At 39.4% G+C, this 15,557-nt stretch overlaps 2 protein-coding genes across 2 annotated transcripts; one reads left to right on the forward strand and one right to left on the reverse strand.

Annotated features, from left to right (window-relative positions):
• The first annotated feature begins 4,655 nt into the window (after nucleotides 1-4,655).
• On the forward strand, nucleotides 4,656-5,708 carry LOC145500549 (beta-4C adrenergic receptor-like). Its single transcript, XM_081480070.1, has one exon. It carries the CDS (start codon nucleotides 4,673-4,675, stop codon nucleotides 5,702-5,704), a length of 1,032 nt encoding a protein of 343 aa, XP_081336196.1. The 5' UTR covers nucleotides 4,656-4,672; the 3' UTR covers nucleotides 5,705-5,708.
• A 2,628-nt stretch (nucleotides 5,709-8,336) lies between these two features.
• On the reverse strand, nucleotides 8,337-14,485 carry LOC145501705 (putative glycoprotein hormone G-protein coupled receptor). The gene is made up of 4 exons (XM_081481117.1): nucleotides 14,006-14,485; nucleotides 10,642-10,713; nucleotides 9,337-9,702; nucleotides 8,337-9,306 (listed from the first exon to the last, which is right to left on the reverse strand). The coding sequence occupies exons 1-4, from the start codon at nucleotides 14,227-14,229 to the stop codon at nucleotides 8,340-8,342; spliced, it is 1,629 nt and encodes a 542-aa protein (XP_081337243.1). The 5' UTR covers nucleotides 14,230-14,485; the 3' UTR covers nucleotides 8,337-8,339.
• Between the last annotated feature and the right edge of the window lie 1,072 nt (nucleotides 14,486-15,557).

The raw sequence follows: 15,557 nt of genomic DNA on the forward strand, positions 1-15,557 counted from the left end.
GCTTAGGTCTGATTCTCACTAAGCACACTAGACCGCTGACTAGTGTAGATTCTAGCCCTGTCTAGTATCTCGCAAGTTTGGGACTGATGTTGATATGTTTCTGCTTAATGTTGTTTTCATTTGATGTAAGCACATAACTTTATTGTCCGCTAATGTTATCCGCTCACCATTTCAGACGCATTAAGACGAAATCCGATAGGAAACCGAGCAATTTCAGTTTTAAGTGGACAAAAACTCTGTACCAGATTAATTTTAGTAAATTACGGTCCTTTTTGCATTTTCTAAGAGCTAAGGATGTAAATAATTGCCTGAAATAACACCGAAAACAATTTCCCATGGAAACTCGAGGAAATAAGTTTTAAAGCTCAGAGAAATTGAGCGAACAGGTAAAATTTCATCATGATTGTCATTTCAGCAGTACCTTCAAGTGTTTCATACGAACGCCAAAATTTGTTTTCGACATTTGGTGTTGTTAGAAACGATTTCTTTTGAGAAGATAATTAAAACAGTCGCACAGACATTTGCAATACGATGTAAATAATCTCGGTACAAAGTTCTTCTCCACTCGTTACTCGAACCTCTGGTAGATTCCCTCTTAATTTATTCCTAATTCCTTGAGCTACGTTGTTTTGGTTGATCACGTTTCCCTGTTTGTTTCATAAGTCTAAGGCTTAAGGTTCGCAAGAGCCGTCAAAATGTCGAAATCCTTCAACAAAAATAACAAAACTAACTGTCTTGTCTCAATACAATATTGAGACAATTTATTTAGCATAGTTTAATTATTTTCTGTGACTACATGTATATTGATATCACCAGAAAAGGATAACATGTCATGTCTTTCTAATAGCTAGTCGCGGTTTGGCTTTGATCGATGAAGTCGGTTTATATTTAGACGAATGATGAGGTCACATCAAACCTTTCCGGGGACGCCTTTTCCCTTCATCTCTGTAGAACTGTCATTCGCCGATGAGGTTCTCCACGTTAATCAGCTTTGATTCTTTTTACTATCCTCAGCTGAACGCTTGCGGCTTGCGATAGTTAAAATAATAGCAGTAAGGCGGCTTCAATGTCCACGAGCAGATGGTATTTGTCTTTGCCCCGTTGTTCCCAATTACCCTGCAATACGCTGAAGATTGATTGGTGGCTAGAGCACTGAACGGCTGAATCTGGCAACTTCGGTTGCAAGGAAGCAATAGATCTATAAACAAATGCCGCCCTGCGAGCGTTAATTTTTGTGCTCTCGCGACGACTTTTGAAAATTGCAGTTTTTTTTATTTAAACTAAATAGCTAGGTTTAATAGCGTCTACCAATTAACGTTCCTGAAAGTGGAACGTTTGGTTCTTTAACTTCTTGTGTCAATACCTAGTCATTTAATGCTGCTTTGTCCCTATGTTAATGGAAAAGAGATTTATGTCGCCATAAAAGCTATTGAGCAGTCGTTTCGTGTGGTACTAGAAGCATCACGTGTACTTGAACTAATGAATCTAATTATTTATTATACATTATGCGACAGAGGACTATTCCCTCCGTGATTATTGCCCTTTTGCAACATCGACATTATCATTTTTACTAGTAATACTATTTGGAGGTAGTGAAGTGCTACTCAGGGAGTGACCCGATTACGAACGTTAGAAGTATCAAGAAATTCGAAACCATTACAAGTTTCGGAACTATTGGGATCTCGGATTTCTTTAACGAATGGCGGGTAGAATTTGTTGTCAATTCAAAGTGATTTATACTGTAGCTCATATTTTTATGAAAATACCATTCTTTATGGTGCCACGTAGGCTTTAAAATTCGAAGGAAACTGAATCTTCTAAATCAAGTTATCATCAACAGAGACAACAACGCACAATAATCTCCTCATATATGACGTCACAAGATCACAAAAGGGGCCCATTCCCACCTCAGTCATTTCTAGGCTGTTGTCGTACTTTCATTAGAAATTATCAGTGCCCAAAATGTCAGAGAATCGCTGAAGATTGGTTTCCAATGAATGAGAATTGTCGAGACTGAGATAACATAAACAATTTGTAGAATTTTCACAGGCGAAGTTTTGGGCTTTTGCGCTCTTGGGTTACGTGCGATCTAGTCTCCTGCGGCGCGGCATGTAAAAGAAAACCATCCAACACCCCTGTCAGAAGAAATGACCAATGGCCCACACTCGATATGCAACCAAGGCTTTGTGCCAAACTTCTATATTTGGTCTTATTTATTTGCATGAATTCTTTTGGAGGAATTACTAGACAAAGAAATTTTAGAAAATTTAGAATTTGGAATTTTTCTTGCCTTTTTTTTTTTGTATCAAGTCGTTTATGGGACTTACCAGACAAAGCAATCTTAGAAAATTTGCAAACTTAGTATATTGAGCACGGACCAAAAATGGGCTATTAGAATGACAGACGCTGGCTGGTTGGAACAAAATGTTATGATTAATTGCCGCATGCCGCTTCCTACCGTAAAATTTATTGCACAATTATTTCTACATTTTTACTGGGGCAAACGCAAATCGCTATCACGTTTTTCCAGTTTTTCAGGCAGGGAAATGTTGTTAATTGTCATTCAATTGATTGGAACATTTTAGCGTACAAAAAAACTATCTACACTCCAGTCATAACTTCCATAACTTAGAGATTCGTGGTTTGAATAAAGATGAAGGCCTTTATTTTGACATATTGTACCAACAAAAACTGACATTAAGTTATCGTTTGCTGAGACTTCCGCCCTTTTTAAGAATTGCAAAACCATTACCACTATAAATGAAGTTCGTTAGCCATAAATACGAAGAGTGCGTTTAGTCTGAGTATCAGAAAGGCCTGATACTTGGGTTACCGTATTTATTGAAGGCTCACATCGCTTCCAATATTTGTGGAGCACGCTCTGGAGGAATTTCTTGGGCGGTATACACCTTACAATGATAGACTAACGGGTAAGTACAAAGTAAACGATCGAGAAACAAGAAAAAGCCGAGCTGGCCAATAAACATTGTGCTTTTTAAAGCTCAAACAAGAGAATTATAGAGAAGTGTTTTTTTGCGATGGAGAGAGCATCTATTACGGATTAGTAGACAAAAATCTGTTCTAAGTAAGTCTTAGGTTTTCGGGAACGTGGTGAAATTTAATTAAACACCGGAACTATGAAAGTCCTAAATTGCGTAGGATGTGTGGTCTTGAATGTCGGAGATTGTTTACCTTTGAAAGCTTTAAATCTTTGAATTGTGGCATTCGATTCCGCTAAGGCTTAATTATTCGCAGATGACCGACAAATACCATAATTGTTGCTCTGTTTGTTTGCACTTTGCAATCCTGAAAGAGGAACTAACCTCCTGCGGAATACTTTTGGAAAAGAAAATTTTTTGACCGCTTCAGGTAATCAAATGGAATAATTTTAAATGTTTTTTAAATTAGAACAAGAGCTTATCAACGCTTTAGAACAGAATTGCTGTTCAATTCACAGGGGCGAGCGAGCTGCTTTTAGAAACCTATTTAGGTGTGGGTAGCTAGTAATATGCATCGTGCAAGGCGTCACGCCCAGGAGCCTAATTCAAAAAATCTTGCTTGATTTCAGAATAGCCACATGGCAGTATACTATTTAGAAATTTTCGACTTTATGTGTGCATTTGTAGCGTGAAGTTAGATGTCTTCATCTAGGGAGGGAATCAACTCGATCCGCAAAGGGAAATCCTGGTATATAACGAAATCGGAGACGTTTCCTCTAAGCTATTGTTTAGTAAAAATCAACAAAATATGCATGTTGCCTGTCGTCTCTACTTTACTAGGCAGGATAGAAGGCACGTTAAAAATTCAAAAACTTAGGGATTCCAATCTCGGTCGTTTTGATAGACACTTCGAGGAACTAGGTAAAATCTTTTAATAATTGATCTCCATTTGTTTTATAAACACAATTTGAAAATCATTCAGCAAATGTAAATTCCATGGTTGTTTTTAAATCAACTTGTTTATCCAATGCCACTATCATTCAAGATAGGCATCTTGTCCTTTTCAGTAGTTGTCTTAACTGTGTAAACAAGGTATATCCCAAGTTACGGATTCGGAATTCATGTTTTCTAAATCACGGCACTTTCTGTTGTTTCATGATTAGTGCTTTTCTGTTCAATATATTTACTTCCAGGATTTTATTCAGGCCATAATAATTTCTGACGAGGTCGATAAAACGTAAGAAAGTCATCAATTTTGGAGGTAACACCTTCAATCTTAAATTTAGATGAATACACCTTTAAATCTTGGAGTGTTCTTGTACAACATTTGGCAATCTTAGAGCAAACATCTTGCATTTCTGAATTTTCTGGTTTTCTATATATAAATGTGTTTTGTCGTATTTCTATGGAGACATTTCTAAGATACTTCGGTATCTGAATCTGATATCGCGCATTATAATTAAAAACTTTCAGTATGAACCGCATTTCTTGGATAAATCATCTGGCTTTATCTTTTGTCATCACTATTAAACTTTGAAAAGTGAAAAACGCAATGTAATCTGAAAAATGCGAATAATCATATCACTTAATTACACTCTATTTTCTTGGGCTACAAATTTCAATGCAAAGCAAAATATCGATACACTTTCTTTTTTTTCTGACAGCTGGGTGTATTTCTGCCAGCACGTAAAAGGAGACGCACTTTTTGGCTTGGTTGGAGGTAAAGACGAAGAATGCTGCCTCTTGTCGTAGTTGAGTCAACATTATCTGGAGTGATCCTCGTTTTTTCTTTCATTGGCAACTTCCTCATAATTGTGCTTGTGTTTAAGAAGCCTCGGTTGGATACAACGACCAGCATTTATATCACTTCTTTGGCTGTAACGGACTTTTTGAATGCTTGTATACCTGGTCCACTCTTCTTGGCAGCTCTAATTACGCAGAAGATGCCCTACAATTCTGTGGTGTGTAATATTGACGGATTCTTTATACATTTCCTGACACTCGTCTCAACGTCTACAATGGCTTTGATAGCCATCAGTCGATACTACTGTACCTTAAAGCCAAGCCGTTACAAAATAGTGTTCAGTATTCGTCGTTCTGCATGTTACCTCGTCAGTTTATGGACCTTTGTTGCCTTGTTTACGTGGATTCCTGTGATCGGTGGATGGGCAGAAATGGGATTCAACCCCTTAATGGCCTGTTGCAATTGGCGTTTTTCCCACAAAACTATGGAGATGACATTTACTTTTTTAGTTGTTATCATCTTCATAATTGGCAGTTTTCTGATTATTGCAGTCAGTTACTACCATGTATCAAAGTGCATTCGACAACACAACAATCAAGTTGCATCACATCAAGGCCTCAGTGTGCAGGAAATTAATGTGACAAAGACATTCTTTACTCTGGTCTTGTCATTTGTGGTTATGTGGCTGCCCACATTTACTGCCGTCTTTCTTTTCCGCGTTGCTTTAAGGGAGACTTATCCACGCCTTGTTGGTCTTGCTGTGCCGTTTTTCTTACAGGCAAATAGTGCAGTAAATCCTTGGATTTATGGCGTTATGAATCCCTCTTTCAGGAAGAAGTTAGCACAGCTTGTAAAGAGGTCGAGTGGAAATCAAGTTCATTGTGCGTCAAGAGATCGTCCGACTACTCATATAGAGATATCTAGATTGGATACCTGCCACCGGGAAAATCGTTCCATTGAGCAGTTTTCCCCGCTACAGCGCGCCCATTCATTGGCTAGTTCACGGTCACATGACATCTAACAATGAAACTGTTTACCGCCAAATGCCATGAGCGAGCAACATTGCGAAAACTATGACGTCAAACGAGAAACCGTTCACTGTTACCCGCGAAATGTTGACCGCTGTTGCACGTGATCAGAGCTTGCAGTTGAAGGTGGCCTGATGTTGTCGCTGGAATCTCAGCGCGTTTTTCCACCGGTGTGACCTCGAATCTCAATGTTTCCCTCGACTTCGTATCGGGAAACATTGGGATTCTTGGGAAACAAAATTCACTGTTCCCCTCGGGACCAGTCATTAAGTGTTAATTATATGGCCGTGTCTCCCAAGGACTGGGAACTGCCAAATTCCCGAATTAGATTGGCTGAAATCGATATTGAAAGTGGTCTAGATTTTTCCATCTAGACCGGCATCTAGACAGATTACATTTTGCGGGGAAAAAGTTGCAAACTAGAATACAAACATATTGACTATTTTCCTCTAAATGGAAGTGCCAAAAAGCCCGATGAGAAAAAAGAGTAAGGAAGACGAGCAAACTTTGGCAGATTTAAGTTCAGCTAATCGCCGTTTGCAAGAAAAATGTCAGCTAGTACAAACCAGTTATATTAAACGAATTAAATTTTTCTTGTTTGCCATATGATAGCCATGTTATTAACCAAGCTTAGTTGGTCTGTATGGGAGAATCTTGACATCGATCGTGTACACAGACGTCAGTTTCTGGAATCTCAGTGCGTTCGGTTTGTGCTCACGACTTCTATCAAGATTCTCCCATACAGGCCTCCTGCTCGGTTAATAAGAGCTAATTATTTATGAGTAGAATTCCTCTATAGTATTAATGAAAATGGTAATAAGCTGAGCCTTCGAACACTGTAAGCCATTATAATTCACCAGTAATTTTTTTCTGATTTTTATTTAAATTGATCACATGACGCGATAGTGTCCACCGGCGGAGAGACACTATTTGCCCATCGTGCGCGTCCGAGGAAAATACCCGGATGGATAGCTTTGGATAGTGCTCGTCTGAGAAGCTTTTTCTGTAAACAAGTGGGCTGACAGGAAAAAAAAAAATGAAAGACAGAATTGGTCTGCTTTTTGTCTTAAATTTTACATTGCTTATGTTTTGTGCAGTTTTAGAATATTAAAAATTCGTAACTGAAGGGCAAAAAATTTAAGCGGAAAACCTCCGCGAAAAGCTATGAAACTGAATCAAAATTTACGCTAATCCTGGATCAGCTTAAGCGGGCTTTAAACAACCCGCAAAATGCACATACACATGCAAAATCGTTTCATTCTTGTGCATTCTCTTGCAATACACCCACAGTTTAAGATCATTGATAATATCCTCTGTTTCATCACAAATTTACTTCGCAAAAACATTAAAGCTTTACCGGGGGTCTCAATGGGGTGGTAGCTTTTACGGCTGAGGGTTAATGTTTTGGCTTTTGTGCGACCACTGATTAAATTAAAGACGAAAGACGCTAAATTGTAAACTTAGCAGTGGCATGACAGAGAAGTCATGTTAATCATTTCACAAGTGAGGCGCAAAGAGAAAAATCTGAGTCCACGACCGGGTCCGAGGCCATGACTTTCAAACCTCGGGCGCACGCCTCCTATCCGCTCGATAGCGGAGAGACCAATGGTGAGCAAGGCCACTTTTATTTATTTTTTCTTCACTGAAACGTGTCCCGCAAACTGCTGGGATCAACTAAAACCGGTAGTGACATGTATCACAAAGTCTGTTTGCGCTATCCGCCTTAACCTTGGGAATCGGCAGAGAACCAAACCTTAGCTTTCAGCCTTACGTTACTCTTCCATGTTGTTGTTGTATACAAATCCTTCGTTAGACACTTGTGGTTGTCTTTTAGAGACGACCTCGGTAAATTTAGAACTTTTGCTGAAAACTATGTTAAAAAGTTATAAGGATTCCACAAAAAAAGAAAAAAAAAGGCAGTTCCGAGGCGGAAGTAAGTTATTTAGTTTATTGTTATTTACAAACCCACAAAGAACGGTCTTTGGTATAATTTTATTATAGCGATACTACTCATCCTTTATGTGCAATGCAATAAAAGTCAAGATGTTTACATTTCGTATTCTCTCTTCCACCCTCGCTACAAAGTGACTCTTGCGTGTTTTAGCTTATTTTTTTTAAAAGACTAAGCAACATCTATTTTCATCCATATAACAAGTATATAACATCTCTTTACAATAACAATATATGGCCAAGAAGAATAGTGAGGTGTATTAAGAAAAGTAAGAAATAACGTTATACGAATAATGCAGCGCGTTAATCACTGCCACTTTCATTAAAGTAAAGCTCTGAAAGTAGCAACCCTCGTTACTTTCGGATTTAACAGTCTTTAACCATTGATACTTTGGGAGAGTCGGAAATTTCAGGGCGCGGTGCAACTTTCGGGTAAATTATACGTGTGCCGTATCTGCGTCGATTCATCTACACGAAATAATGTAATATTTTTAAATAAACGTCAAAAGATAACAAGTCTAAAACTTGTGACAGAACAGAGTAACAAATTAGTTTCGAATAAAGGTTATTCACTTTCAAACATAAGATCAGATTGGTACGTTTAAAGCTTCTTGTATCAGCTTTTTTCAACATGAGGTCGATACTTTTGGGAGATCGTTACTTTGGCTTAACGCTATTTCACAATTGTGTTGAGCAATTTTGCGACTTTTGGCACTTATCACTCTTGTGACGTGTATCTTCACGATCCATCAGTCTATTCCTTCCTCTTCGTTTGCTAAACCATTTCCAGCTCTTCTTCAATGCCTTTCCAAAATTATCATTTCTGCAGCCGTACAATATGGGATTTAACAAGGCATTAGTCGACATGCAGATGACTTTTGTAGAGGTTACCACAATAAACCTCGATTTTTCAGAGAAGCCTCCCATTTCCCCTGTTGCTATAGCAACATGCGATAAACACATCGGTACTGCCATAAACAATAGGTTACTCCCAACTAACAGAAAAATCCTTCGAGCCAGTTTTGCTTCCCTCTTGATGCCAAATTGGCTGCCAGACTTGCGTACCACCACAAAGATATGGATGTAAAGCGGAATGGTTGGTAAATAACCTATTGCACTTATAATAATTGATGTTATGGTGTACGCAAGAGATTTCTTTTCCAAGACACTCTGAATCGAAAGACAGATGTAAGTTTCATAACCTTTGGTGCTATAGATATTGGTTTCAACAACTGACCACCCCGCCATTGACAATGCAATTAGCCAAGTAAACAATAAGCAGTAATACGCGTGCTTGACACGCAGCCGGATGTGAAGTTTCATGCAAAAGACAACAGCCAAATACCGTTCAATTGTTACCGCAAGGGATATCAATACCATGGACGACACTGAAAGCGTGGCTATAAATCCTAGTGATGGACATATGGAGACACGCTTACTCTCAATTTCATTCACTGGTACAATCTGGTATACGGTTGCTATAGCGACTGCGTAAACGCTACTTATAACACCACTTGCACACATGCTGGAGACTAATAGTAAGGAGGTGTTTGATCGTAAATTCTTGTTAATTATTATGACGGCAAGAACAATCAGGTTAAGAAAAAAAGCAAATATTCCAATGGGGAAGGCAGAAATTAAGATACTTCTTCCTACTTCTAAACAAATGTTTTACGTCTCCACGCGACCAATGGCTTTGAGGCAACGAGTCTCTTGAACAATGCACTTTGGGAAGAAATGGTGCTTTGTTAACTTTTGATTCTTTTTGCTGAAAATGTACTTGTGTTTGATGCAGCCCTTTTGTATGATAGCTCCTTCGTTTCCCTCAGAAATTTCACTTACATCATAGGTTCGATCAAGACGGCAAACTGGGCAGTTCGCACTTATTGATGCACCTTTAATTACCCGAAGAGATTTATGGCTCAGGATGTTTTCAGTCATCGTCCAGTTGGTATTTCCTGTGATATCCAGAGTGGTTAAGGATGGCATTTGATGAATGATGTCGCCCTTCCACTCTTGGAGCTTATTATCCCCAATGTCCCTGCAAATAGTGAAAAACATTATCTTTATTTTGTGCCGTTGTGGGGAAGTAGTTGATCTGGTGTTCTTGGTCTCACTTGCAGCATTGCACATAAAGATACTATTTATTCCCTTTAAAGATAGACGTGGTAGCTATGAAATATGTTTAGTTGAAGAAAATACTTATCTCAATATCTACAAGCATGGTTGCGTACTATTTAGTAATACGTACAAACCACGTACAAACCGCGAACGAAAATGGTGCTGGTGTACGTAGGATCTGTGAAAGATCTGATCAGCCAAAAATAGAAACATAACAATGAAGCAAGGGTGATATTCTGGATTCTGTCTATTGTCGGGGGTCAGGCGTTTTGGATGTGCCATTGGCCAATCCGCAAACGTTTGGATTTGAGTTTCATCTGAGACCATTACCATGTGCATTTAGTAGACGATCGGTCAACCAGCCGGTTGCTTTACTTTTTGTTCCTACACCATGCTGACGAGCCCAACCAGGTCGAAACAGCTGTCCACGGTTGCAATTCTTGGCTTTCAGTTTGGACTCTATCACGTCATTGTCCCGTTTTAAGCTTTCTATGTAGTTATCAGCCTTGATTCATTGTTATGAACATACCATGAACTGCATGTGTCCTATTTTCCTGTCTTAATTTTTAATAAAAATCTATCGATCCCTTTTCATATAGGTCTAGACTAACTGTACAGTGTCTATTCTAATACGTCATACTACAAAATGAGTCTCGATCAAAAACAGTCTTCACTTACAGTTCGGAAAGTTGAAGCAGACTGTTAAAAGACTGATTTGAGATGTACCGAAGATTGTTTCCCCTCAGAGATCTAAAAGTAAGAAAACGTGTCACTATCATTTCGAAAAGTAAATGAAGAGAACTAAAACTATAAGAAATGATAATAGCACCATTTACCAAATCTCTAGGTCTATACTTACAATATAGCCAGGTTACTGAAGTTGATAAATGCGTTTTCTGGCAAGCTAGGGCTGATAATACCGGTAATAATTCTAAAAAGGAGAATAAACATTAAATACAAGCTTTTTTCAGCGTGGCATAGATCAAAATTACTAAATAGAAAATAAAATAAATTAGATACGATAATAATAATATAATAATATTATAATTATGAGATAAACTTCTCTCCGACACTTGACGCCTTGAAGGAGCAGAGACAGAATTTGTGGCACTTAACAAGTACTCGATGAAATTGAGGGCGAATAAGTAAAAAAAAAAAAAAAAAAAAATATACGAAACTCACTTGTGAGGTGAAGTTTGATTTCAATCAAACAACTTCACCTTACAGGTACGTTTCGTTAAATTTCTGAATTCCACGTCATCATTAGTAAGTAAGTAACAACTTTATTTTTCGAGGGTAGCACATGACAATTAAAAAATGATAAACCAGTGGCCCTCGACCATTGGTCATTGGTCGTTTAGAGGCACGTGAGAACTTTAAGCCTGTGAAACTAGGAGTCACAACTAAGGAGATAACAGTCAGTTGACAAACTGGAAATAATTAGTTGTATGGGAACCTCTCAAGGTAAGTAACAAGAACTCAAGGTTTACAAAACTTTAAAAGTTCGTTTCGAAATTTCTCTTTGCTGCCAACAGGTACGTTGTAGAATTTCTGGAAGGTATCAGAATTCTCCATTTTCGGCCCAATGTAGAGATCAAAAGTTCATGTCTCTGAGGACGTAGATAAGTATCTTTAATTCCAACGTGAAGTCGTTTCTGCTTTATGGATCCGAGACCTGGAGACTATCAAAGAAGATCATCGCCCAATTCCAAACCTTCACCAATCGAACGCTCCGGTATATCTTAGGGGTGCGGGCCAGAAGATCTCCAATGAGGAGTTGTGGCAGCCCACCAAGCAGGAGAGGATTGCTGTTGCCATGCGAAGACGGAAATAGAAATGAATCTGCCACGCTCTGAGCAAACATCACCTAGGAGGAAAGACTATACAGCAGAGGCATGAGGATTTGGGAATGTCGTGGAATCAAGTGAAACGGACTGCACGAAACCGAGTCCGAGCGGTCGGAGCGAAGAGGACTAAGTCAAGGCAAGTCATCAGAATTTGAGCTTCCAACACCCTTCATAACAGTATCCAATGGAATATGTGTTGCCTTAGTAGAGGAGGTAGAAGGCATCAGGGTCAGGTTGATATAAAACAAATGGCGGTTTCACTTTGTCCTTTAGCCTTGAGGCAAAACGGTCAATGCTTATGTTTAACACCTAATTTTGCTATTGCATCACAATACACCTTTTGGTTTAGAGCCCATCCAGTTCCCGTGGTTGTATTACGTGATTTGCGGTCAGCAAAAAACATTCAACTTCCCTGGAATGTGTGCAGTAGAAAACCAAATGTTAAAGACAATGAATCAGTCCCCTATGCGGTGGGCTAAATTACTGCACAATGCCCAGTGACTTGCACCCATGTGCCCAAGTGTTGTGAAAGCTGTGGTATTGTCAATCATCACTCTAGCATGTTTTCCCTCAAGATGCGTTTGAAAAGCTAAAGAACTCGCTAACATCTAAACGTAATTGATGCGCTGAGGCGCTTCACTTGAGCTCCAAACACCTTTAGATGTGGTGCTGCGCAGAACAGTCCCCAGCCATAAGATGGCGCATTTGTGAATATAATAACTTCTGGCTGACCATGTCGTACAAAATTATACGCACTGTGCACTGAGTCGCGCTACAATTTAACGCTGGCTAATGAGGGGTCCGTTAGCTGCATGCACATGTCAACGTTTTCCTTAGCATGCTGCAAAACACAAGCTTTTTCCATATCAATGAGTCTAAAGTGTAAAGGTCCGTACCTGACAGCTGGGAAACTGGCTGTCATGAAGCCCAGTTGTGATGAGACCTCCCTAAAAGTGGGTTTACTACAGGCACGTAATTTGTCACATGCATCTTTAAGTTTCTCTGCTTTTTCCTGAGTCAGGAAAATTTTCTTTTTCTACTGAATCAAGAACAAAACTTAAATAGGTGATCTTTTGAAATGGTAAAAAGACCGATTTTGAGGGGTGGATAACAAATCCCAGAGTCAAATAATGAAAGTGAAGAATGATCATCGCAGTAAATTTCCAATTTAAGCAATTGGAAAGAAGAAGCCTGAAAAAATCAGGGCTTCGACGAGACTGGAACCCGTGACCTCCGCGATACCGGTGCGATGCTCTTCCAACTGAGCTATGAAGCCACACCTCCCAAAGGAGCTTTTCTTCGGCACCTTACGCTTGCTTTACGTTGCCTAAGAAGCTTGTCTAGGGGTCCTCGACCTCGTTTGATCTTTTCGGTGGTGCTGCCTCTTGTTGAGCACGAGTAACCTTAAACAAGGAGCCTTAGCCGTCCGAGTCAAACGATTCATCGCCTGATGCACCGTCGCTGAGCTTATTGCGATGTGCAGTTGTGGATTTGCGTCTTTTAGCATGGTAAGTGAGCATTCAGTATTTCAGTACATTTTCTATTGAGGAAAGTTTCCCGCCGTCGTCGCATGGTCTGTTTTATGGTGGCGGGCGTAGCGGCGAGCAGGTCGCTCGTGTTGTTCGTCCTCTCGGTGTTTTCTGCGTCTGTCGCCGGTCCCATATCATCTCGTAGAAGGTCGTCTTCGTCTTGGTGGTCGGCTGCATCTTCCCGTCAATTCATAGTCGGTTAAAATAGCTGGCAAAATGCAGAGCTCGCCTTGACCAAACTTGATCTCCCGAAGATCGGTCGCACACAAATTTGATCCCTCAGGTTCGCACGCTTTCTCACTTGACTCCAAACGACCAATGACCAATGATGATGTAGAATCTAAATGTTTTATTAAAATTCTAACCGAATTTCCCGCAAATAACGTTTTCCAATTACTTCTGTACTGACTAAGTAGTACTAATCGCTGGTTGTTTAAACCTTGCAGCTGTTTTCACACGCTCACGCATCAGTTCATTGAACAAGTTTTGAGGTTTTAAAACTAGCCTTACGGTTGGTTTCCTCTCTGCAGTATTCATGAGAATTGGATTATCTAAATTCAAAATTCAAATACCCCTCTGAGACGTCGGAAAAACGAGAAAACAAGTGCTGTACACTAACGCTGCACACTAATGGCTGATAGTGAACAATAGCCCAGTACTTAAGCAATAGAGCACGTTTTGTGTGTTTACATAGCCTTATCTAAACTCGAGGAGGGTTGGGAGAATTCGAGACAGTTATGCCAACCCGAGAACCCAATACGTAGTCGAGGGCTTGCATAACTTTCGAGGAATTCAATCGTAACAAATAAATAATTATAACAAATAACTTTGACTTATATAAACGTACAGCTGATGCACTTCTTCTGGCTTGCTGATTGACAAAGTTAAATCGGTCAAGCTTTCGACCTGGCATGTTACTTTTATCCTGTTGTTGAAGTCAGTGGAGCAAGAACAGGAAGCTGATGGAACACAAGCCTCCGATGGGTTTGTCAAATGACATTGCTGAAGTAGAGCAAAGACCATAAAAGCAAGGGCTGAATGAAAACGGTGATAGATCCTTCGTTTGAACATCTGAAAGTAGAAAGGTATTCTTAGTTATTTATCTAACTGAAGAAATCTCGTACCCACAGCCCGCGTTACCCTTGAACAGCGGTCGTAGCAAGTTTGTGAGTTTGACGTTTCAAGCGTTAGCCCTTCGTCAGAGCAAAGTCTCAAAGCAGGAGACATAACAACAACAGCAACAACAACAACAACAACATTATTTACTCATACGTTTACAGTTTTACAAGAAAATATATATAAATAGAAGGACAGAAAAATAATTTTAACAAATAGATTCCATGTTGCCCAGCGTCTGTTCAGTAATAGATCGCAGATGACGTCAAAATGCTATCGCCTCGTGTGCCACTGATGTTCTCACCACATTTTGACGTCATCTGTGATATATCACTGAACAGACGCCCGGCAACATAGCATCTATTTGCTTTATATAATAAAGAAACAAACTAAGGACTAAAACGCTTGTTTACTTCAAAATCGTTCAACAAAACTCGAAAGAGGGGCGTTTCCGCCTTTGCCCACTTTGATAAACACGAAAATAGCAATTTGACGTAATCTATTGTCTATGCAAAATGAAGCAATCTCATTGGTTGCTATGCGCACCAAAGAATTTTGATTAGTCAAGGGAAATCACATCACTGTCAAACTTGAATCGGGCGTCGCTTCTCGTAGAATAGGAAACTTACAGCGAAAGTAGAATTGAACTGTGAAATCTACAAATCTTTCGCAAAATACTGGAAAAGTCAAGTCAGTTTTTGTCATCAGGGCACCCCTGTAAGCTGAAAAATCTGGACGTTACCTCGAATATTGCAGGAGTTGAAAAATACGCTCGCAAAAATTGCTGTTGGAGGCCATTCGATTCGAGTTTTGAATGAAAGGAGCGTTAGTGTCGGTGGAAATTTCTGTCCTCTGTTGTTGGTGATTCTCAGATTAATTTGATATACTGTCGCAGAGATTTTCTAGCTGCGATACAGTTGGCCGTGAGCTGTAGTGAGTTACACTTTGCTCGCTGCTGTGCCCTGAATCGGACTGGAACATTCACGTTGGAAAGCAAGGTTATGTGTTTATTTTAACTGATTTTAAGAAGTGATGTTGTTATGTTTCGTTCCTGACATCAATCTTTGTGAGCAGTTATTTTGAGACGCAGAACAGTTGAACTTGTTAAATAAATTAACCTTATAAACATTTTCTTTTTGGGTTTGTGACTTATTCGAAGAAAGCAATGGTTTCTTACCTTGAAGTTGAACAAATCCATCCCAAGGAAATCTGGATACAGACTGGATTAGGATTGCGTTACACTACGTGAACGCAATGAAACGAATTACGTACCTAGAAATTTC

Source organism: Orbicella franksi, chromosome 10, assembly GCF_964199315.1.
Source record: "Orbicella franksi chromosome 10, jaOrbFran1.1, whole genome shotgun sequence".
Lineage (NCBI taxonomy): Eukaryota > Metazoa > Cnidaria > Anthozoa > Scleractinia > Merulinidae > Orbicella > Orbicella franksi.

What these genes read in the sequence shown, in the direction of transcription:
- LOC145501705 (XM_081481117.1), bottom strand. Translation starts at nt 14,229, where the DNA reads ATGTTCAAACGAAGGATCTATCACCGTTTTCATTCAGCCCTTGCTTTT. An exon ending in CCAGAAGAAGTGCATCAGCT is followed by an intron (nt 10,714 to 14,005) that starts GTACGTTTATAT and finishes TCTCCTTTTTAG; the next exon opens with AATTATTACCGGTATTATCA. An exon ending in GCCATTGGTCGCGTGGAGAC is followed by an intron (nt 9,307 to 9,336) that starts GTAAAACATTTG and finishes AGTAGGAAGAAG; the next exon opens with TATCTTAATTTCTGCCTTCC.
- LOC145500549 (XM_081480070.1), top strand. Translation starts at nt 4,673, where the DNA reads ATGCTGCCTCTTGTCGTAGTTGAGTCAACATTATCTGGAGTGATCCTC.